This window comes from Carettochelys insculpta, chromosome 4 (genome assembly GCF_033958435.1).
Source record: "Carettochelys insculpta isolate YL-2023 chromosome 4, ASM3395843v1, whole genome shotgun sequence".
NCBI classification, from domain to species: Eukaryota; Metazoa; Chordata; order Testudines; family Carettochelyidae; genus Carettochelys; species Carettochelys insculpta.
The window spans coordinates 78,829,702-78,855,555 of NC_134140.1; the positions used below are offsets into that span (position 1 = coordinate 78,829,702).

General features: G+C 38.2%; 1 protein-coding gene across 1 annotated transcript in view; it reads left to right on the forward strand.

Moving 5' to 3' along the window:
• PDGFC (platelet derived growth factor C) overlaps positions 1-25,854 on the forward strand; it is a 239,377-nt gene that overhangs the window by 144,705 nt on the left and 68,818 nt on the right. The window contains exon 3 of the mRNA XM_074993135.1: positions 12,857-13,037. Coding sequence (XP_074849236.1) covers positions 12,857-13,037 — 181 coding nt within the window. The remainder of the gene's footprint in view (positions 1-12,856; positions 13,038-25,854) is intronic.

Genomic DNA, 25,854 nt, shown 5'->3' on the forward strand with positions numbered 1-25,854 from the left:
AGTAGTACATTAAATCTTTAGACAGATGATCTTTCAGTATCTAATCTCATGCCTGGCAGAGCTGACCAGCCAGTTTGGTATAAGACCGCTAAATGATGACAACTAGATGAGAGAGATTTAAAAGCTGTATGAAAATTTAATTGAGGAATTGAACTGATCCATATTTGTAAGGTCTTGGATCATGTGAAGCATCCTGATTCCCATAAAAGAAATCCCAGAAATGGCAATAATGAGCTATTAATTCAGTTTTTAAGTGACTTTAACAATGGTGATATTGTTGTTTAATGAACAGAGAAAAAACCTGGTTGCCTCATTCCATCCTGTTTGTTGTTGTTAAGGAAGCACTGGCAAACTTTGTGACATGTCAGAAATATGATCTGATTGTGCGTAAATCCAGTTCGTTCTGCAGAGATGTTAGTTTTTAGATGAAAAAGATTAGTGGTGATTATTTTGAGGGGTTGAGGGAAGAACCAGTTTATATCTTGCTTTTTGTTTTGCAAGGTTTATATATGTATTCCATGTTCTCCATTATCTCTGATGATAATTCTCCTGGCATACAAGATATTTTATGGAATCATCCATGATGAGGCTTCATTAGGTTTCACAGCCTCTGTAGGATCAGCTGCTGTCTTCAGAGCCAGTGCACAGACTCCTGGAAACTAGCCCTTGGAAGTCCCAGAACACTTTAGTTGTATTGAAAGGACCTGGCTTATTATAAACTGCTAGATCTGTTGAAAACTTTCAGTAGAGTGGGTAATACAGTATAAGCTTTATTATTCAGCATCCCTAAGGAACAGGGGGTGCCAGAAAATCAAATGTTCTGCTTATTGGAGCTGGGCCTCCAGCCCTGGCCAGGCAGGCAGCCTGCTCCAACCCTGTGGCCACCAGCACCACTCTGCCAGCTTTGTCCAGGAGGCCAAAGGCAGAGCAGATGCCAACTTTTACTGTATCAGCAAAGTTCATGAGATACATTGAATGAGGGGTAAACATAAATGTAGAGTGTAGATCCTGTGGTGTAAACTAAAATAATCCCCCAAACCCCAATTATTTTTGGAAATTTAATCAAAACATCAAAGGTCCAAATTCTCTGAGGTTTGTCTATCACTTGTTTAAAATTTGCTGATTACCTGTCATGTTTACATACTACCTTTTATTCAGTGTTCACAAGGCAAAAAAGTTACAAACAATATACAAGGAGACAAAATTAGAAAACGCCAAAATATTGTGCAGTCACAGTAAAGATTGCTGAAATCACAAATTATTTAAAGCCCTGCTCTACAGAATCTGAACTGAACTATCATAATTGTCACCTATATGTTGCTTAAAAGCTGCTGCCTACAGTTTTCAATTGTTTGAAAAGTATCAGAATATCTGTTTTCACTGTCATTATCAGTTTGCATGGGATGCAACATACAGGAGACAGCTGATTTAACTAATGCCCTTTCTTCACACCAGAAACTTCAGGCATTGATTTGGGAAACATTTCATACCCCTTTAAATTCCTCCCTAGTACTCTGTCTCAAATAAAATAAACTAAATCCACAGTATCAAAATATTTTGGAAATGAACCTAATCCTAATTTATTGCTTCTAAAATTGTTTTATGTTACTGTTGTTGGGTCTGTTTCTAATGTTGTAGATCAAAGTTATTTTCTTTGAAAATGAGCACTGCACTGTTTGATCTTGTTTTGTAGTGTGGGTATTCTGGGACCAATTAATCTTGATGGAGTTTTTCCTCTGGTTACTTATTAGAAAGGTACCAGTAAATGAATACACTAAAAGGCATAAAAACCAGACTCTGAAGCCATGGCTTTCTGTGTTCGGTGGGTAAACAGTTCAGCAGCTTTGATTCCAACAGCTCAGATATTTGCTTGTGCGGTTTCTTAAACCATGATGTCAGTAGTTAAATGCAAGCTGCAAAGACAAGGCCAACATCATAATCTAAATTTACTATGTATAATCTCTAAAATGCTTCGTTATATATAGCACACACTCCCACCCTGATGTTTTTCTGTTACTGAAAGTGTGAGTAGGGTACAGTCAGCAGGCTCACTGTCAGGTTTGTAAACTGTTTCCTCCTGTTTAATCATCTGAAATAGCAGACATACCAACTGTCCTAATCCTGGACAGACTTTTGTGTTCCCTCACCTGTTGCCCAGCTCCACTTCTTTTCTTACTCTCCTTTTGTCTCATACTTTATCTAAATGTTCACCACCTTCAAACAAATTATGTGGATTTTGCAATGTAGTGGGATGAACCTCTGAAAATGGCTAAATTCAGGAGAAATAAATTGAGCAGTATGTATTGTGTATGGTTTAAAATATTGGCCCCCATCCTCTCCTGCATAGTGGCTGATTTATGCTGCTGCACTGGACTCAAGCAGCCTGAAACCTGACACAAAGGTTTTAGGGTTGTTAGGCATCTGATTTTTGACAGGAATGGATGGCTGAAAAGGACCCCTTATGATGGTGCTGAGCAGGCCAATAAAAGTCTGGTCAGTGGGCTATAAGGCAGGCTCAACATGGCTCCCAGAAGCAGCTGGTATGTCTATCTCCTGGGCATAGGAGTGGCCATGGGGACTCCACATGCCCAACTCCTGAGTTCCTCCTTTGCAGCACCCATTGTCTGGGAACCACAGCCAGTTGGGGCTGTGGAAATGGCACCGTTGGGTGGGGCCAACACCCCAAGTCTGCTGGCCCCTCTCCCCATGTGCCACACATGTCATCCACTTCCAGGAGCCATGTGGAACCAGGGCAGTCAGGGAGCCTTCCTTAGCCCTGCTGCACCACTGACTGGGAGCCATCCAACGTAAGCTCCACTCCGCTACAGCCCTAATCCCCTCCTGCACCTCAACCCTCTGTTCCATCTCTGAGTCCCTTCTTGCACCCCAAATCCCTCATCACCAACCCCACACCAGAGCCTGAACCACTAGCTGGAGCCTTCACCCCTCCCATACCCCAAGCCCCTGCCTCAGCCCAATGAAAGTGAGTTGAGGGTGGGAGAGAGCAAGCAATAGAGGGAGGTGGTGGACTGAATGGCGACGGGACCTCAGGGTAGGGCCAGAGGCAGGCCAAAGATTTTCAGTTTTGGGCAGTTAGAATTCTGGTAGCCCTACCAAATGCAAGAGACTCACTGAAGCACAGGGCAACCCTCTTGCAGTGGAGAGCATCTTGAGGGAGTTCTGGTAGGATGTAGGTATAACGAGGGTATGCAGAAAGTAGGATTATTTAATTTGGGAAGGAAAAAGAATGTATGGCAAAAGAACAATCCCATATCCCAGGGATTCTTAAAATGTGGATTAGGACCCCAAATTGGGTCTCAGTGCTGTTTTAATAGGATTACCAGGACTGGCTTAGATTTACTGGGGTCGAGGGCCAAAACTTGAGCGTCACCTTATGGGGCAGAAGCTGTAGCCCAAGGACTGGGTGGTGGGGCTCAAGTCACAATCCCCCTACCTGGGGCTGAAATCCTTGGGGTGGCTTTGGTCTCCTTACCTGGGATGGTGGGCTTGGTTAGGCTCAAGTTTCAATTCCCCCCCACCAGCTCCTGTGTAGTAATTTTTGTCATCAGAAGGGGGTGCAGTGAAGTTTGTGAATCCCTGCCATGATCCACAACATGAAACAAAGGGGCCAACAAAATGATGACAAGTAGTAGGAAATACTATTTCATACAAGTCATTGGTTCATGTGCTGAGGGTGGGCTTAACATAGGGACAGATAATTTTATGACCATTACCTTGTAGCTATCAAATTGAAATGAAAGTAAATTTCTTACATGCTTCAAAAGTCACCTGATCCCCTGCAGGGCTTAGAAGCGCATTTTTTCTCCCATGTGCAGAACTGCAAAACTGCTTGGGTGAACTTGGGTCTCTTTCACTTGGTAAAACCCAGAGATAGGGGTTTTGGGGAAGGACATAAAATATATAATAACGTGTTATCTGTGCCCTTCCGTGACCGTGACTGCTCCCATAACCCCAGGAGTGTATGGTATGGTGGAAAAGAACTCTGCATAAAACAAAACAAAGTACTAGGCTAGATTTTTGTTTGTTCTAAAATGCAATTTTTAAGAGAGAATCTTGGATGGCAATATTTTAGTCTCTTGCCTCTGTTTTTTGCCTGTGAACAGTGATGTAGCACTGTATTTTCAAATAATGCTTCATGTCAATTTAATAATAGATGAGGAACAGAAAAATGCTTTATAATTGTGTATACATTTATCCAAAAAGCTACTTAGAACTTAATTTTGGAATGGCCAAAGTCTTAATACTGCAAATACATGCGTCCTTGCAGAGGCAGAGTGACGAAATTTGACTTTTTGACCTGTATGCACGGTCCAAGTGCCAGTGAAAATTTTTAAAGTCATTAATAGTCATACTTAATTAATAAAGTAAGATTCAGAGCTTTACCATTTAGGTGGTGGTTGGTAGCATAGCTAGTCTTTTCTTAATCCACAGGTGGCATGACAGGAGGGCCAGGGCTGAACTCCCATATTGTGTGTTGATGAAAATCAGTTCACATGCCACTCTTACTTACTTTCTCCACACCAGTCATTTTATAGGCCTCTATCTTAACACCCTTCCCCAGTCATCTCTTTTCCAAAATAAAAATGTCCCAATCCTATTAATCTCTTGTCACGTGGAAGCTGTGCCATAGCCTTAATCATTTTTTGTTGCCCTTTGCTGTACCTTTTCCGATTCCAATATATCTTTTTTGAGGTGGACACATGAGTAGTTGAGGACCAATGCATACATACAGAATTCTTTAAGCACATAAACTGTCATGAGTCTACCAGTACAGGTGGTATTGGCACTACCAGTTTACATGGACAGAATCAATAAGGCTGTGACTTCAGTGATGCTACTCATATTCTTAAATATGCATGTGCTTTAGGTATTGCTCTTTCAAGCACTAAAGATAGCAGTCGTGATGGTTTATTCCCCATAGATGTTTTTATTTCATTTTCACCATCAGCCAGCACTGAAATGTGTTGCTGAGATTCTAAGAGCTGTTAGATGAAGATAAACATTCTTGAATCTTATATTAAAGCCATGGTTTTTAGCAGTGAGATGTACTGAGCAAGATGTAGAGGCTGCAGCTGCAAGTGATGCCTTGGCTAAAGCAGATTCTGGGGGGGAAAAAAATGAAAAGGGGGTCTGTAAGACCAAAGAGTGTTTGGTGAATGAATGTGCATCTGTTTTGCCAGTTCAATTATTTGAAGAGTGGATATTTGTTGTGGCCTGTTTCTCCTTTCACTTTATACTAATGTAAGACCATGATTTAAATTGGCAGTGAACGTGAGAGGAAAATTAGCCCCTTACTACTTCTGTTCATGTGAAATGCAAAGACTATATCATTCTTTGTAAAGGGTGTCTTTCTAGATAATATAAAACCAGTCATTTTAGAATGATGGGTCCCACAATGAATTAGTCTCAGGAAACACTACAGTTAATAGATGACACTGGGCAAACGCTTGACAGATCTGTAAATGAGTCTACATTTCAACAAGCCAATTTCGGATGACCAGCGTTGCACACTCTGGACTGAAATAATTTAACTTGGATCATGGTAGAACTGGCAGTACATTGTTGCTAATTCATATCAGAAATCTCTATACACATCTGTTGAACAGCAGCAAAACATGTTCTTAGTCTTTGGATTACGCCAATGCGTATCACTACTTTCACGGTAAACACAGATATATTGTTTTTCATTGCCACACGTCTGCTATGTAGGCAGCATGTAATATTCACTGCTGGGAATGTATAAGTTTAACAGCATTTTTCAATTATGAAAGAGTTTGTGTTCGTTTTTTATCAGGTTTGACTTGGCTGCATGTTGCTACTAGGTATTGGAGCACATGTAGTATATCAATCGCTATAGGGATACCATTCTGGAAATTTCTTTCAGCTCAAATCGCTGATGTCGAGAAACCATTATTACATTTTTATTTAAAAGAAGATACAATAGTCACAATTGTAATTTGATAAGCACAGCTTGTCTCTTTTCCAGCAGCTGCATAATCCGTAATGATGTCCTAAAAGAGTTCCCTCTGACCTAGTGCAAAGCCCCGCCAAGTCCATATAGAGGGAAGGAGAGCGAGGCCAAGAACACTACACAGCTGCTCTCATCAGCAGCTGGAATGCAAACTGTTTTTAGGCACCTTTTCACAAAAAGAGGCTAGCTGGAAGGAGAGCTTTTACAGTCATTTTGAACTGTGTTGATATTGTTTGGAACAGTGTTCCTCACATTTCTTAAAATTCTCAGCACCCAGGTTTCCTACTTCTACAAAGGTAGGAATTTCTCCCTGTATTTTCACCCTCTTCCAGGTTTGAACAAAGTGCACTTTTACTCATGATGGTAGCAGTTCTTACATGTATATTATTGTAGCTTTCTAGGATTGAGTTATTGTATTTTTTTTCTTTTTTTATATCCTGCTTAAAGACACAAGAAACAGTGTATCTGTTTTGTGGGTTAACATATTTTATTCTCGGGGGAAGATTGTGGATTGGTAGAATGCATGCTGAAAGGTACATTACAGCTAGCAATCATTCACCGCCCCATCTACCTTTTCCACCATGTCAGGAGCCCGGAACCTCCGCCCTCTCCGTTCATCTTCTGCCACATTCCAGGAGTTCTGTATGTTCTGCTTATCCCCCTCCCCCATAAAAAATGCTGTCTTAGCCCATTGGTTCCTAGAACATACTGGCCGTGTCTACATGTGCCCCAAACTTCAAAATGGCCACGCAAATGGCCATTTCGAAGTTTACTAATGAAGCGCTGAAATGCATATTCAGCGCTTCATTAGCATGCGGGCGGCCGCAGCACTTCGAAATTGAAGTCCCATGGGAATAAGGGGACTTCGAAGTAGGTGGGGTCCTTTCGAAAAGGAGCCCCATCTGGACGAGCCGGGTGGCGGCGAGCCGCATCAATTTCGAAGTGCCGCGGCCGCCCGCATGCTAATGAAGCGCTGAATATGCATTTCAGCGCTTCATTAGTAAACTTCGAAATGGCCATTTGCGTGGCCATTTCGAAGTTTGGGGCACATGTAGACGTAGCCACTCTGTAAGATTGGAATTGATCAGATGTGTTGTTTAATAGTTATCACACTGCAAAGAAGACGGCCATTAAAGCCATACATGCCATTAAGTCCACGGTGGAACCTTATTTTGCTTGGCCAAACATGACAATATAAAATAGAAAATATAAAGTGCTGTGCTAGTACTACAATTAATTATAGTGCTGAAGACTGTTCAGTCTTGATCTGGTTTTTATATAGCAGAAGAAAACTGGAAAGGCATTTTATTTAAAGGCAAATGATTATTTAGTGTATAAATCATTTTCATATTTTTATTGGAAAATGTGAAATGACTTATTTGTTGTTAGTCCCTGCTCAGTTTTGACTGATCGATCTCTAAATAGGAAAGTCTAGTTTTGGCTAGCTGTGGATTTTGCTGCTGCTACTGTTCAGCATTGTCACATGAAGGCTCAGTTTTGCAAACCATCCAAGTGCAGTGTAGGTCTGTAATGAGAGAGACTCCCCAAATGTTTTGTTTTGTTATCTTTCACAGCAAGTTTAGGCTCCAGTCGACATGTGCATTGCTAAGATTTTTGAGAAACAGATCTGATGCATTTGGCGGACTCTGTCCAAAGAGTTGGCTTAGATAACTGACTGGGATAAAGTTATTGACAGAATTTTGGTATGTCTGGGAAACATGCTGTTTTTCCACTGATGGAGAGTGACTGTGTAAAGATTCTCCCTTTTAAATTGTGCAGTACCTATTTTATATAGAAACCTCCTTACCGTTGTGTTCAACAGTAAGAAACTGATATTTACAGCTTGTAGACTCCTGTATGAGAGCAGAAATTCTGTCTAGAACACCAGATTTGTTTGTTGAACATAAACCCTCTATAGGCCCCCGGGGAGAAGTTACAGAAAGGGAGTAATCATTATAAACCACTTAGTGCTGTATGGACTGTATCATGTTGCTGTGAGAAAGTTGTGTTTAATTGGCTCATAAAATAGGTTTAGTAAATCCTTTTAAATAGTGATTTGGGCAGTTGTGCACACTGCAGGACAGTGTATTAGTAAGTGCATTATAAGGATTGCAGTGTCTCAAGAATAGTCATCTGGGGACATATAGGTTTCCACTTTTCAGACGGTTACTGAGTTTGTTGTTATTTTTCACTTGCATGTGATCTCTTTGTATCAAGCTTCTTTTGAGTGTTTAAAACTCAGGGTCAATGAGGTTATTTTTAGCAATACATATGCTGAATTATAAGTACAGTAGTTGCAACAGAAGCTTGTTTTCAAATAACGTGTACAAAGATTGAGAAGACAGAAACTGAATATAAAAGTGAGCCAAAGATGAACTTTCTTATCTTATCTGGGCCTATTTTGAATATGAGTCACAATTCTCACTCCTGGCTTTTATATGCTAGACAGATCCTTAGAGCTAGCTGAGTTATTAGTTTTCATTTTAAAAGCTCTAGGTTTAAAGCTATGGAAATTGAATTGTGCTTTTACCCCTACCATGCCTGGAGTTTGGAAGGTGCAAAAGAAAAAAGTGCATAAATTTCATAGAAACACTGGTGACAGTAGTATGTCTGACATCCAATCCTGTTGAGCCTGAATTCAATAAATATAACACAACACATTTTTATTTACATTCCATGAAACAAAAGAAGAGGTGGCTTCTTTCTTTTCTTGTCTAGCTGAGGCTATATACTACAAATAAACGCTCTTAAAAACTTATACATTGAGCTTAAACAGCAAATCAAAACATATTCTCAAATCCCAAAGGCTCTAGTACTTTTACGTACACATTTTGTTCATACTAACACACACGTGATCAGATGAGAAAAATTTTCATGAATTAATTAATTAGGTAATATAAGTATATGATTCTGGTTTGAAAAATAATTAAAAACAATGATAAAACAATTAATACAGGTTTACCCCTCTGGTCTAGAAACATCCGTGGTCTGGAATGATTTTAGCTAGCCAGAGGTCCACTTATTATGAGTGTGGCCAAGTTTCCAGTGGTCCCATAAAGTTTGTTTACAGCCAAAAGTCCTGGCTCTGAGTTCTGTGCTTTTCTTTACCCCAAATGTTGGTAATGCAGCTAGGCAATATTGTCCTCCCATGATCTGGCAAATTTGATGGTTTGACACCAGTCAAGTCCTGAGGGTGCTGGTTTAGAGTTGTTCAATTTATATATCATAATTTCAGTGAAGATTGAAAATGTTAAGTACATGTCAGTAATATCTTGTGAATACAGTACATTTTAATGTGTTCATTGTATTCATTTTTTACTTAAATGGAAAAATACTGGTCCTTTATATAATATAGGGCAATATATAAAGCCTGACATGCTCAGACTTGCAACACAAGTATTTATTGCTTGCTGTCTAGCTAGGAAACTTAGAATAATTACAGAGAGTAAGTTTACTGGAAAAAATACAGAAAACTTTAAGGGAAAATGATTAATGATTTTCACATTGAACAATGTTTTATTTGGAAATGTGTCGGTTTCTTTTTTAAATATCAGAGTATTAGTTACAGTTGTGGGTAGTTCTATTTGTTTTCAAGAAAGGAATTAAACTCGATGATTTAACAATTCAGGTTGCTTTGAAAAACGTGTTTTGTGTGTGTTTGTGTATATATTTGTTTGAGAATGTGAATCTATCTTCTAGGCATCTGTAACCATTGTTTTCAAAATCTAAATTATCATTTCCTATTTACCTAAACTACTGTCACCGACTCTCTCCCTTATGGCTGTGAATAGAATCTTCCAAAGGCATCTGTAAGTTTCAGTATCAGTGCTGCCTTCACACGTCACCAGCTGTGCAACCCTAGTGCCTCTGTCATTGTGTAGTGATACACAAGCTGCAGCAAAGGGAAAACTAACCAGAATTGTCACATTTAACTCTAGTTGTTCAGACTCCCATGAACATAAGAACATAAGAACATAAGAATGGCCATACTGGGTCAGACCAAAGGTCCATCAAGCCCAGCATCCCATCTGCCGACGGTGGCCAATGCCAGGTGCCCCAGAGAAGGAGAACAGAAGACAAGTGATTTATCTCCTGCCATCCATCTCCTGCCCTTGTTATGAAGGCTAGGGCACCATACTTTATCCCTGGCTAATAGCCATTTATGGACCTGACCTGCAAAAATTTATCAAGCTCTTTTTTAAACCCTAATAGAGTCCTGGCCTTCACAGCCTCCTCGGGCAAGGAGTTCCACAGGTTGACTGTGCGCTGTGTGAAGAAAAATTTCCTTTTATTAGTTTTGAACCTACTACCCATCAATTTCATTTGGTGTCCCCTAGTTCTTGTATTATGGGAAAAGGTAAATAATTTTTCTATATTCACTTTCTCCACACCATTCATGATTTTATATACCTCTATCATATCGCCCCTCAATCGCCTCTTTTCCAAACTGAAAAGTCCCAGTCTCTCTAGCCTCTCCCCATATGGGACCCTTTCCAAGCCCCTAATCATCTTAGTCGCCCTTTTCTGAACCTTTTCTAATGCCAATATATCTTTTTTGAGGTGAGGAGACCACATCTGCACGCAGTACTCGAGATGTGGGCGTACCATAGTTTTATATAGGGGAAGTATGATATCTTTTGTCTTATTATCGATCCCTTTTTTAATAATTCCTAACATCCTATTTGCCTTACTAACTGCCGCTGCACACTGCGTGGATGTCTTCAGAGAACTATCCACTATAACTCCAAGATCCCTTTCCTGATCTGTCGTAGCTAAATTTGACCCCATCATGTAGTACGTGTAATTTGGGTTATTTTTTCCAACATGCATTACCTTACACTTACCCACATTAAATTTCATTTGCCATTTTGCTGCCCAATCACTCAGTTTGCTGAGATCTCCTTGTAGTTCTTCACAATCCCTTTTGCTTTTGACTGTCCTGAACAACTTGGTGTCATCTGCAAACTTTGCCACCTCACTGCTTACCTCATTTTCTAGATCATTGATGAACAAGTTGAACAGGATCGGTCCCAGGACTGAGCCCTGGGGAACACCACTAGTTACCCCCCTCCATTGTGAAAATTTACCATTTATTCCAACCCTTTGTTTTCTGTCTTTTAACCAATTTCCGATCCATGAAAGGACCTTTCCTCCTATCCCATGACCACCTAATTTACATAAAAGCCTTTGGTGTGGGACCGTGTCAAAGGCTTTCTGGAAATCTAGGTATATTATGTCCACTGGGTGCCCCTTGTCCGCATGTTTATTAACCCCTTCAAAGAATTCTAATAGATTAGACAGACACGACTTCCCTCTGCAGAAACCATGCTGACTTTTGCCCAACAATTCGTGCTCTTCTATGTGCCTTGCAATTTTACTCTTTACTAGTGTTTCTACTAATTTACCTGGTACTGATGTTAAACTTATCGGTCTATAATTGCCAGGATCTCCTCTAGAGCCTTTTTTAAATATTGGTGTTATATTGGCCGTCTTCCAGTCATTTGGTACCAAAGTGGATTTAAAGGATAGGTTACAAACCACTGTTAATAACTCCGCAATTTCACATTTGAGTTCTTTCAGAACCCTTGGGTGAATGCCATCTGGTCCTGGAGACTTGTTACTATTCAGCTTATCAATTAATTCCAAAACCTCCTCTAATGTCACTTCAATCTGAGTGAGTTCCTCAGATTTGTCGCCTAAAAAGGCTGGCTCAGATTTAGGAACCTCTGTAACATCTTCAGCCGTGAAGACTGAAGCAAAGAAATCATTTAATCGCTCCGCAATGGCACTGTCTTCCTTGATCGCTCCTTTTATATCTTTATCATCCAAGGGCCCCACTGCTTTTTTAGCAGGCTTCCTGCTTCTAATGTATTTAAAAAACATTTTACTATTGTTTTTTGAATTTTTGGCTAGCTGTTCCTCAAACTCTTTTTTGGCTTTTCTTACTACATTATGACAGTTAATTTGGGAGTGTTTATGTTCCTTTCTATTTTCCTCACTAGGATTTGACTTCCACTTTTTAAAAGCTGCCCTTTTCTCTCTCACTGCCTTTTTAACATGGCTGTTTAGCCATGGTGGTTCTTTGTTAGGTCTCTTACTGTGTTTTTTTATTTGGGGTATACATTTAATGAACAATAATAATATTCTTTTACAGCTGTTTTGTGAAAGTCTGAGAAGCTAGAAATCAGAGGTGTTCATTGATGTAGTGTGGTTCAAAAGTAAAGATAGGGTAGAGTAATGGAAGTGCATGCCTTGTGGCAGTGAGAGAGTGAAGACTAAACAAACTCCATGAGAGTTATTACATTAGATACCTCGTTGGCTTACGTTAAGAATATGCTTCAGAGGTTCACTGGACAGCAAACTTAATGACATCTCAAGCCCTTGCAAACTTTCTTTCCTGTGAAGGTACAGGAAAACAAGGTTGTTTAGCTGTAAAAGAAGCCATTAAACTTCACTGGTCATCTACAAAATATTTCTACTGAAATAGGACATACCAATTACTCTATCACACTAAAAATATTTCAACAAGCCTTTATTTCTTTTGTTCTTATGATTATTTGCCTTCTCTCTGTCCCATATGATGACCTCGTTTTCCATATAAAGAACAAACATTTGTTACTGAGAGCTTTTGTTCAAATGCTAACTCTGGTTCAAGCTGTTTTTGAACTCCACTGAATGACTTTATTATGTGTTTAAGCCAGTAGCAACTTGGACAAAAAACCTAGGATTAAAATTACTGGCTTCAGTGACATACCTTCAGCATGAAAAGAGAAATTTGTTGTTTTTAAATGAAATGGGACTACATTGCGTAAAACATGGGAAATGTATCAGTCAATAAATTTTTAATTTTTCTTTTCCTTTTAGGTACGACTTTGTAGAGGTAGAAGAGCCGAGTGATGGCACTATTTTAGGACGCTGGTGTGGTTCCAGTACTGTGCCAAGCAAACAAATCTCCAAAGGAAACCAGATCAGGATAAGATTTGTATCTGATGAATATTTTCCTTCTGAACCTGGTTTCTGCATCCATTATACGTTGTTCGTGCCAGTAAGTAACATCATTTCAGAATTGGGAGATATTAGGATAACAAAATTCTAACAATGCTACTACTTGGGAGAGTGAGTTGATGGTTTAGGGTTAGTTACTGGTTTTTTATCTTTCTTTATTTTTACTGTTGTTATTTTTAAATCCGTCTTCCAAGACCATACATTTTATGTCTATATTATAACTAACCAAAAGTTCTCATGTTTAGCAAGGTTGGTTTTGGATTGGGAAGTTGTGGGCTCAGTTGTTCATGTATAAACTTCAGTAAAACTCTTGCAGTACTAATGCAGTATATCAAAAAGAGTACTTTTTTTTAGCTTTGGGAAGAATTCAGCCAGCATAAAGAATCAGTTGTTTGTTTGAAAAAAATCACATTTCAAAGCTCATTGCGAAATTATACAGAGAATCCAGAATTCTCTAATGGACAATATTAAAAAAAAATTGTATTTGTTAGTTGTGACTTGCCATTAGAAGGACACAGCCGTAGTTCTGTGTGCTATAAATGGTTATAAATAATTAAAATACAGATAAAATGGTGGTCATACCAAATTGTCTTATAGTCGGAGCCAAACTCACATTGTTACACCTTCTTTCATTACATTTTTCATGGGAAACACACTTAGGGGCTGATTCTGAGATTTGTACTATTCAACACATTTAATGACGAGAATTCTACTTGGATCACACTGTTTAAGGTGGTGCATGGCTGGCACTGTTGGAAGGAGTTTTTGGCCATGTGACCCCATCTGCGGGGTTTCCTGGACTGCTCTTCTGGAAGAGAGTTTGTAGGTGTGTAGATGCTCTCTTCCAGAAGCAGGGGTAGCTCTTTCAGACCATGTTTTACATGTGGGCACACTCTTCCAGAAGACTATCCTCTGGAATACAGCTTCCAGACAGTCTTTTACCAGAAGATCTTAAATGTGTATATGTGACCAAAATGAGGGGTCACCAATTTCAAAAAAAAAAAATCCAATTTTGAAATTATTTCAAAATAGCAATTGCATTGCATAGATGCTAGGATAGTTATTTTGAAATAACTTTGCTGTGTAGACCTAAGCTGAGTTTATAAACCTCTGTAACAGAAACCCTATATATCACATGTAGAATGGAATTTATTTTTTAATTGAAAATTAATTGTGTGGCTGTTTTTCTTTTTGGATTAGGAAATGTTCCTTTTCACCCCAAATTTTACTGTGTAACAAGCTAGTAAATGGTGAGCTTAAGAACTAAACCTGTTTAATTTCAGCAATAGATGGTAAATCCTGGGGTAGTTTTCATTATCGCTAATAGTGCTGTTTACTGTTTGTCTAGGGGTGGGAGTTTAGTGCTCCTATAGTGGAAATATTGTGGGGGCACCACCATCATGTTAACTTGAGCATGTCCTGGAGACAAGAGGGTAGCATGATGGAAATGGGACCCTCAGGGTCTGGAGGAACCACCATGGAGCTTGGGATCAGGGAGCAGAACTCAGAGAAGTTTGGCACATGCAGCTAGGAATCTGGAGACCCTCTTTCCAGCCTGGAGCCTACCCCAGTCTACCTCCTATTCCTCTGCCTCTCCCCAATTCCCAGGGACCTTCCACCCTCTCTCTCATCTTCTCTCATACTGTACTTCAGAAGAGCTAGAAGTTCACAGGTCTAGAAATGAAAGAAGGTCCTGCATGTGCAGAAGCAGAAAACGTATGCAGAATGCATAATATAAATGAATGTAGAATATAAATTAATCAAATGGCTCTTGAAAAATAAGTGGTCTACTTTTTTGACTTGGTCCTAAATGGTTAATATCTTTTTCCCCCATTCTGCTGGTAAATTAGCAATGAGAGAGAGTTTGAGAAGAAATGAAGCAAAACTGAAATAAAACAGTGCAAGCTTGTTTGTTATTGGAGGCTGTACATGGTGTGGGGCACAGTACTTATTTCAGGTCTCTTACGGAATGGGGAATGACTGTTTAATTCTGCTGTAATTTATAATAGATTTTTTTTTAAACTTTCATATACTAAACTTTTTTTTTAAACTTTCACATGCTAAATTGCAAACCAGCATTTTATATGATGATTTAGTATCTGAAGAAAGGTGGTAAATCTGATTATTTGTTTATTCGATTTAATCGGACAAAAGTAGTGTAGCAGTTGTCATTAATTGCAACATCACTTTATAGAAAACATCACTTTATAGAAAACTTTCTATAAAGTTTTACTATATACAGACCCTGCCCACTGTAGATGCCAAAGATTCACTGACCTTCAAATACTTGTGTACACAGCACCAAATTCACACATGTGAAACACTTCACTTTTGGATACTTACCACTGGACCTCCCTTAATTTAGATCTAATTTTATAACTTGTTCTTCAAAAACATCATACACTTGGATATATAATTTATACTTATAAATTATTAGTTTGTGAATCTTATGAAATAAAGGTATTGGAAATTGTACTACAAAAATTAACTTGGTGTCATTTTAAATGCCCTGCACTTTAAAAAAAAAAAAGAAAAAAAAAAGAAAAAAAAAAAAAAAGACCCTCATTTTGTGTCCTCCTTCCATGTTTCATCCAGTTTGTCTTTTTGGTTGCTCTTGGAGAGGCATGTTATGCACTAATGGTTACTAAAGTAGACTTTGCAGTTCAGCTATTCTGGTGTGTAAAAGGAAAAAAAAATTGCTAAAGAAATGATTTCCAGTAATCTTCACATACGTTATGAAACACTACCCCAGTCCCTTGCCCACCCCAGTACACTGGTAATTTACATAGTAAGCGTATTTGATTGAAAGAAACCTCATGAACTATTACAATACATGTCTGGGTGGTAATCTTTCTGGTGACTTGTTTAGTTTCACTTATGTCAGTTACAAGTTTGGCATACAGTGTTTGATGTAATAAAAATCTATTGTTACTTGGGGGGAGCAAGTGTCTGAGACACTTGATGCTTGAGGTGCCATTAAAGAATGCATGACTGATGGCCAGAGTTGTTGTTAATTATTCAGGGGATTGAGAACAAAGCTGCTCTAGTTGACGTTGGGGGCGGGGGTGACTATATGCCCCATCTTTTTGGCGCATAGTAGCATGTCATATGTCATTGAAGATCATGCCAAAGTTTCCTTACAAAAAATAGACTTATCCATCTTGTACAGAAGTTGAGAAGCAAATGAAAACCCAAGTAGTTGCTGAAAGATCATCCTGGTTTTAAAGGTTATTTGTCTGATGCTTGCACCTTGAATGCAATATTTGCACTATTGATGTGAGAGAAAATACTTTAGGCGAGGTCATTGGGGTAGAAATTTTCAGAGATCTTCTTTTTAGAATAAGTTAGACACTTTTTGCTCTATTCAGTTCAGCCAAGTTGCAGAACTTGTTTCATCTCCTTTAACTTGTGTTAAAGATGTGTTAGGTTGGTTTGCTGAATGTTTTTTGTTGTCTGTCATTATGAAAGAAAATTTTTGTTTCTCCCCTCTTCCAACAACAGGAAACTCAAAAACTGAAAAATGGCTAAGTGGGACGGGAACTTTTCAGCAACCAGAGAGAACGAAGTCTTTGGTCTTCCAAATGAAATCTGATGGGGGCAATCCTGTGCTCTAAAACAGTCCATTGATGGGTGAAGTCCTGGCTCCACTGAAGTCCACTTTGGCAGTGCCAGGATTTCATCTTAGCTATTTTGGGATATTAATTCTCATAAAACCTGCTGGAAAAGATCATTAAAGCCACATCTTGTTTCTCTGTATTACCAGAAGAAAAAAGATGAATATACTTCCCTTTAGGTTGTGTCTAGACTGCAGGCTTCTGTCAAAGTTTTGTCAACACAGTATGTTTGCCCAGAATGCAGATTTCTCATAAGAGATCTGGCATTTGGGAGCAGTCTGTTGACATTTATATACACCTTGTTCCACAAGGAAGAACAAATGTCTCCACAGGGTTTTTTCCGACATTTGGCCCAGTGTGGATGGGCCAAATTTCGGAAAAGCCTCTCCTGACAACTGCCCACAAAAGATACGCACATTGTGCACAATTTGCTTATCTTTTTGCCAATAGTTCCCCACAGTCTAGACACAGCCGTAATCACTGCTCCACTAAACAAACGTTTGAGCTGACCTGTCAAATATACCAGATTTTTTACCCTCTAAATTTTGAATATTTTCCTCAGCACTGGAGAATCTCTTTTTCTTTTATATCAGTCTTTAAAAACATTTTGACAGAAGCACTTCTTGAAAATTATTAACAACAAAATGGAATGATAAAAAAAGAGAAATCTGTGACCATATTGTGAAAGTATTTAATGAATAATTGGGTGAAGTTTAGTATTTGTAGAGGGGAAATAGGATTCTTCTTTTGTTTTGTTTTATTTTTTCCAATTATTAGCTCATTTGTGGAAACAAATCATTTTCACAGAATGAATACGCTATTTTAAATTGATCAACATTGGCCATGGATGTGGAAAAATTCAGATGGAATCACAGTGAATTAGATTGATTAGGTAGTGACAGATAACAGAACAATCTTCAACGATGTAACAATAATAAGAGAGTGAATCATTTGGCTCAGACCATTGTATGTTGTGTGTAAAAATATACTCTGATGATATATACAAACATGGGATCAAGAGAAGCCAGAAACCAAAATGAAAATGGCAATTCAACCATGAGCAGTAGGTACAAAAGGAAAGTGAAGGCTCAGGCTTTCCCTTCTTCCTGTCCCAGTTCTGACTGTCCGTGAAGGCTCCTACATCTGGCTGTTGCAGCTTGTGGACTGGTGACTCTTCCCCAGAAGTGGATCTGTTAACTTTAAAGTGAAAAAGTTTCCAGTTTGTCAAACTTACCAACCTAATACTGAACTCATGAAAGAGCCATTAAGTGTAAATGAAGTAATTTAATAGTCCTTTGCCAACCCTGAATTTAATGACAAAAACAGATGCGCATTACAATGCCTATGAGACCTTAGCTTAAAATTTCCTTTAAATATTTTCATTTGTTGCTGAAGTTTATCAAATCACATCTCTAAAAAATGGATTTTAGATGCAGACTATTCAGCTTTTGCCTTACATACTTGGAACTTCAGACATACAGTTTTTAAACTAAATTCTTCAAAAGGCCACCTGATCTAAAATACACATTTTAATTTTAATTTCTATAATGTATAAATTTGCTTCCAAAGTCTTCCTGTTCTTTCTATCTAGCCCTACTCTCCTTTTACCCCACTGTGCAAGAGAGTCCTTAAAGGAACAACATTCCTTTTCTTCCAGATAGCTGGGTAAATGAGTTTCCCTTGCTTTAATTCTGACTATTCAATGAACTGTTTATAAAGGATTCCTCCACCGAAATCAGTAGTACCTTACTAATATATAAAATCCTTTGTTATGCCTAAAATCTTCTGAAATGTGTTTTAACATAAACATATGGTAAAATTTCATCAATGTGTCTAGTGTTATGGCAATCACACAATAAGTTAGTGTTCCCTTTTTCTATAAGCAATTAACTTTGTCATGAACACACTAAACCACTCTGAGCAATTTAAAATAATGTATTTGGTTCAGTGCATTAAATATATAGTAATCTGGAGTGATTATTTTATGAAGTCTTAAGAGTATGTTAAAATATAAAATCAGCTTCAAAATGTTGATTAAGAAAATGTAAAACAGAGATGAGCTCCATGATATATTCCATAATATTTAATGTTTTATTCAGCAGGACTGCTGACTTGTCCTTACTATAATGTTTTTGCAGATAAATCTGTGACACACTTCAAAAACCTGTGGCTGACATTCTTCTATTTGCACGTTTAGTACTCTTGTAGAGTATTTTCAAATTTAGTATCTTCTGCATGTCCAGTCTTCACAATCTGGCATGCAGTATAAGGCATGCTCCATTTCTTTAGAAATAAGTTTTAGAAGATTATAGTTTGTAAATATTTGCTACATTTGGGTTCAGGGATTTGGCTGGTAGGAGTGATCAGAGACAGGGAAGGAGGAAGAGACAATAGGGATGGGGTGGCCTAAGCAGACTGGAGGCATGGCCTGGGTGAAGCAAGGTGTGGTATTGGTGGGGCCATAGGCTGGGGAAGTTGCCTCTCCAAGCAGCGGCTTCACAATGACTTCAAGAAATAAACATTTGCACAAGTGAGTAGAGTGGACCTCAAGTATAAGGTCAACAAGAACATTGAGGGATTACAAATAGTTTATTTTATAGATAATCTCAGCTTCTTAGAGTGCACAGGCATTGAAAATGATGGGTTGCAATTGAAGGCTCAGTGAGAAAACTGCATCTGATGGCAAGGAGGATGCACATGAAGTTAGAGGCAAAATGGATGAAGAGTACAGAAAACTGTATGCATAAATCTGCGTAAAGAATAAAAAAATATTATGTAGAATTTAGAAATAAACAACTGAAAAAGTTGAGGAAACAGAGAAACCATCTAAAGAAGGTAGAAAAATATGTAGACTGAAACACGTTAGCCTGGAAATGCTGAAAGATGAAAGTGGTGAAGGGACATCGGAAAGTAGCAAGATGCATGAAATATGTACCAAATTCTACAATGATTTCTACTCATTGCATGTCAATAATCAGTATACAACATTAAGATAGCAGGCTGCAAAAAAAGGTTTCTCATGCTATGTGGGAAGAAATCTAATATTTTATTTATCACATAAACAAAGGAAATAGCCCAAAAGTGAATATTTGGCCAAAATATCTCAAAGCAGAGGAGGACACTCTCTTCACAGCTTCAATGCAATTATTCACCATTCACATCAACAGGACATGTGCCCCAGAGGCACAGAAGTAATCAAAAACAATGATATCAATAACAAAAAGCTATCTAATTATCACACTACTCTCACAAGAGTATAAGGTCTTTGCCTGTATCACCCTTAGATGGATTAAGGAGGATTTGAAATACATGTAAGTAGGTAACAAGTTGTCTTCTGCTCAGGGTGTTCAACAATTTGGTTAACTTTGTTTTGTCCATTTGAATACAAAAAAAAGTTAGACCCAGTGGAAATTAATGCTGTATTTAATGTGCTCAAAGAAATTGGATTTGGCCTGCTGGAAAAAAATAATTTCAATTGTTCAATAGTGATATTATTATTCAGTGTTATGAGCACTATTATAATATGTAGCGGGGTCAGACAAAGTAAAACAATTTCACCCAAGCTGTTTGCAGCAGTACAGGTTGAACCTATCTGATGCTGAATGAGAGAATTTGCCAAAGGACTGGAGGTCAATATTGTCTAGCAGCATTACCAACATTGCTTACTGGGCTCAGAGAAGATATTTAGGGGTAAATTACAGCTAAATAACAGCACAGAATGCCACCAGGACTGGTGGGTATAAACAAACCTCATGGGACTATGGGGAAACTTGGCCACACCAATGATAAATAGTCCTCCAGCTAACAAAAGTCATGCTGGATCATGGATGTTGCCAGAGGAGAAACTGTTGGGCTAGAGAGGTTCAGCCTGTAACTGCAGTCACTGTTCAAGATATTGAATTGAGAAGAAAGAGTTAGAATTGATGTAGAACAGTTAACACTTCTTTTCATTGACTGTGTATTGTTGGCAAAGGATACAGGAGAACTGGAGAACAAATTGCAGCAATTGCAAAAATTTTGCAGGATATTGGACTGGAAGTGAACATTTTGGAGATGAAGTGGAGGCAGAATGAAGACTGAGCAACAGGAATCATTACTGTAAATGGGAAAGAAATTGAGGTCAACAAATGCATTTACCTGGGTCAGCAGCTGAACAGAGACGACTCATTTGAAGAGATCAGCAGTAGGAGGATTGGACTGGTTTCAAGAAAATAAAGACATCTGTAATGGATGATGAAGTGCCCATGAAGAAACGGAAAGAACTGTTTAACAGCTGTAACTTTGGCAGCAGTTATACAGAACAAAAAGCTGATCAATGACAAGAGTGGAGGAAGAAAAATTTCCTGTCACGCTGAGACCAATGGAAAGGCAAATTTGTAAGATCACATACCATATGAGGAGTAGAAAGTGCATAGAGTTGAGTAGTGCAGGCAATGAATGATGCAAAATGAGATGTGTGGGCATCATCCACAGTCAAGAGAGGAGGTAGACAACTTGTATTAGTTACTGTATAGCAAAGACCACAAATGACTGTAGGGCAGATGGAAAACAAGCTAGGCTGATCCGTGACAAAACTCTCTGGCCAGGATTGGAAGAATGCGTCCACAACAGAAATGGATTGGTGTGGTGTTGACTTGCATTCTGGGAGGTGACTTTTGCTTAGTCCTATCATTTAATCATATTCATGACACAGGGATTGATACCTGCTTAAGATCTTGTTAACCTGTCAGAGGGGTATCCATGTTACTCTGTATCCACAAAAACAAGTCCTGTAGCACCTTATAGACTAACAGATTTTTTGGATCATAATCTTTCGTGGGTGAAGACCCACTTGGTCATGCGTTGGAGTGGAGATTCCAGAGGCAGGTCTAATTGTACAAGTTTATAAAAAGGAAGGAGTACCAATCAAGAGGAAGGCTAGAGTTGACAAGGTCAAGTCAATCAGGTAGGATGTGACCCTCTTCCAGCAGCGGATGTGGAGGTGTGAACACCAAGATAGAAGAAGCTGCTTTTGTAGTTGGCCAGCCATTCTGTTACCCTATTTATCCTGCTCTTTATTCCAGGGTAACAGAATATCTGTGCCTTTGTCTAGAAACCAGTGGAATTTTTTAAAATGAGGAGAACTTTTATTTTACATAACATATTCCATGTGGCCACCCCTAAAAGTTGAGAGGACGGAGAGAAAAGCAAAAACTAAACAAACCTTCCCAGAAAACTCACAAGAAGAGGAAAAATCTCTTCTGACCCCTGCCAGGGGCTTGCTGAAACCTAGAAGCACGAATATTAGGAACATTAGATATAAATTAGAAGTGAGTCCCAGGACTGTTTAACCCTGTCTCCTAAGAATAATAATGAAAGTGTCTCAAAAAGTAATCTAATTTCAGGGGATGACCACCACTTGTGCAAGCAAGTTCCCTTTTCTTCACAGCTCTTCCAACAAAGTGTCTATCTTCCAGCCAAAGTTTAAATATCAATGTTAACTGGCGCCAAATGCCATCAAACAATTTACGTAGAAAATGTTTGAGCTATAAAAATTGAAGGTGCCTATTCCTTTTTCAATATAAAAATTCACTCATTCAGATGAAGGGTTTTTGTTTGTTTGTATCCGAATACCTCTCCCATTTTTTTTAAACTGGGTTGTTTTCGTACCACCGTTTGTCAGTCTAAATGGCATATACTTTACAAATTGCAGATTTTTGTTCCATCTTGCTCCTGGATTGCCTCCTCAGATATGGATAGAAGGCCTCCCTTTACAGGCTCTATCTCTTAAAGAGCTGCCTTGTATCCAGATTCCACAATAAAATGTTTGTCTTGTAAATATTAGAAATATGGGACTTTGGGTACATGCTGCCTGGTATGATTTCAAATCAGGATTCAGGACGTCTGTCCAAATTGTGTAATCTCAGCTCTTACCCATTCAGTAGGAACCTGGGGAATAATTCCTGATTCTGAATGAAAGTATTTAAGGGAGAGAGCCTCAAAAATGGGAATTTTTTAAAAGTGGCAAAAAACTGCTTAGGTTTTCTGCATTAATAGGTGGATTTAGTTATTTACAAATAATATAATATTGATGACCTAAATTCCTTATTTACCCAACAGTTACAGTGAAATAATTGTATCTGTGTAAGTAATCTGTTATTAACTCAGTCAATCACATTTTAGTTGTGGTGGGTAGTAAAAATGAGCCATATTAAGAAAAGTTAGTCCACCATACTTTGTAGGGGTAGACAGAACTTTAGAACTTGCTCTTTCTCTTTTGTTTCATATAAATTTTTAATACCAAATTCTTTGATTTTCATGTTGTATGGGGTTGCATGGGGTATGCAGGGATGCACTCAAACACAAATAGCAACATTGTGATGATATTTATCTGTACTGAGGCTATTCTACCTGACCAAGTAATTTCATATTCTATTCCTGTATTACTTTTCTATGTTGAAGTGTAAGTTGATTTTTAAATCATGTTTTCCGCCAACGTGTTTATTTCTAAATATTTCAAAGATTTTTTTACCCATTTAATTTACATAATTGACCACCATTTCTCTTGATATCACTTCCTGCAATTTCCTTCCCAAATTCTAATATCAAACAATCTCTAATTTTTAGAGACAAATAAATGTAACAAGTCGTCGTTATACAAAGTTATTGGCTGGGTCTACACTTGTCCCCAGCTTTGAAGGGGGCATGTTAATCAGGGTGATGGGATGAATATGCAGCACTTCATTAGGCTAATTCTCCCCCACAGCAGCTTCAAAGTGTCAGACTTCAACATGCCTGCATGCATGTAGCTGTGGGCACTTCAAAGTGGAACAGGAGACTAGGAGGCTAATCCAATCTTGCAGCCTTCTCCTGAACTAAAAGAAAGGGATAGATGACTGTTAACCAAGACAGATGCTTGAGGACAACTATATAAGGGCTGAGATGCTTCTATAAACCTGATTTTCAACCTAACCTTACCAAACTCTGCCCAACATACTTCCACTGCAGGTGGTTGAAGGTTTTCTCAGAATATAAAAAAAGCAGCATGCAGCAAAACTGTGAATCAATTTTAAAGGGTTTTTTTTTTTAAATCAGCTTGAAGAGTGAAATGATTTGGACAAGATGATGCTCAAACTGTTTGCTGTTATGTTGGCTACCTCAGCTGGTGGAGCATGAGAGTCTTAATCTCAGGGTCATGGTTTCAAGCTGTATGTTTGGTGCATCTCTTCTTGGGGATAGGACTAGATCAGTGGTTCGAGCATTGACCTGCTAAACCCAGTATAGTGAGTTCAATTCTTGACAGGGCCATTTACATATATGGGGCAAATATATTTTATAAGAATGAATAAATCTGTTAGGGATGGTGATGGGTCCTGCTGTGAGGCTGGGGGACTGGACTTGGTGGCATCCTGAAGGTTCCTTCCAGGTCTATGAGATAAGAATATCTCCATATGTCTGGCATTATTTTAGCAGCCATATTAATGAAAGAAATAGATCTGCAGAGGTGTTGGAACAATTTTTGTAGAAGGGATGCTGAGAGCCATTGAACCAAACTGGCTTAATGGAAACTACTTCAAGTCAGGGGGTGCAGCACCTTCTGAACACCACACTCCAGTACCTGTGCAGGTCTGTGTGATTCACAGTTGGCAAGAGACTTTTCTTTTTTTAGGAATAACCACAGTTTTTGCTTCTTCCCATGAACCTGAAATTTTGTTCCCCTGTGATATACCCAAAATAATTCAGTTTTAAGAAGGGACCAATACTTGCTTTTCAGCTCTATAACATTCTGTAGAAAACTCACCAGCTTTACAGGATTTTAAATTCTTTATTATAATTTTGATTTCCTTGGTAGCAATTTTCCAAGAGCTACCATATCATCTTCTGGGAGCTGTTCAGGATTTGCATTTTCTGAACCATACGAATCATACAAAAAGTTAGTACATGTTTCAGTCTTATGTGTGATGCCAATTAATAAATCTCCCTTTTTATTTTCAATCAAAGGGATAGCTGACTTATCCTATTAGGTTGTTTTTTTAAAAAAAAAGACTTTCTAGCTAAAAGCCTATCAAATTTATTGCATTTTTCATAATATTTTTGTTTAATATATAAGTGTTTGCTCAGCTTACCTGTTTTTAACAGGTTTATCTTCCCTCTCCTAATTTATTTTCTTATACTATTTTAGATCCTGTAGATTTATGTCTACCTTCCAAAACAGAAAGTTCTTGAACTAAACTCTCTTCAAGACCTCTCACCTTTTTGAGGTAGGATGCTTTATTTATAAGGATCCCCTCATTACTGCCTTTCCAGCATCTCGGAGAACACTTTCATTGATACTTTCTTTATCAGTTTTGTCTATATATTGCTAAACATTTTCTTCCAGATCTTGAATTTTAAGGGAGTCATACATCAAAGCTCCATGCAACTGCCAGGTCTTTTGTTTTTTCCACAAAGTCAGAGTCTTTTATCTGAAATGCACAGGGATATGAACAGAACAAGTTATACCCCCCAGACAAATTTCTGATCAAATTAGTCACAGTCCTGAAAATGAAAAATCATATCCATTGTTCAGTAATATTCATGAGAAAAAGAATAGTGTATATATATATAGTCCTTGACATCCAGATTCAGCTCCCACTAGGCACATACTAGTCTATTTTTTTAAGAGATGCAACAAATTTGAACTTGTATCGGAACACTCTGTATACATGCAATTGATACAAAGTGGGGTTAAACACCTTATTATAAATTTCTTCTATAATATGTTCACTAAAACTTCCTAAATCCCTAAAAAGCTGATTTGTAAAGAGAAGTGTATTTCTGAGTGCATATATCTGAGAGTGTAGATCTTGACTAAGGTGAGACTTTTTTTTTAAAAAGATGTTCTGCCTTACTTAATCATATCAAACACCTTTTATAGCATTGGATATTGTGAGATTATTATACCAACTTTGAGTTTACCTAGTCCTAAAGTTTTCAACCATAGATTGCCCTTCAATTAATGCACATTTTGGAATGTTTGTTGTAACTCCCTCAAACTTATTGTGACAGGGAAGATCTGCTTCTTCTGTAACTTTGTTATTAATCTAGGGTGGTGTATGTTACAAAATAAGGGAACTATAATGTCATATCTTTTAAGTATACTTTGGCCACCTAGAGTAAAATATCTTGGACGCTATACAACCCAGCTTTCATTTCACTGTACCCCTTTGTCATTATAACCACAGAGCTATAATATTGATTATCTATTGTAATGTCTTAGCCCAT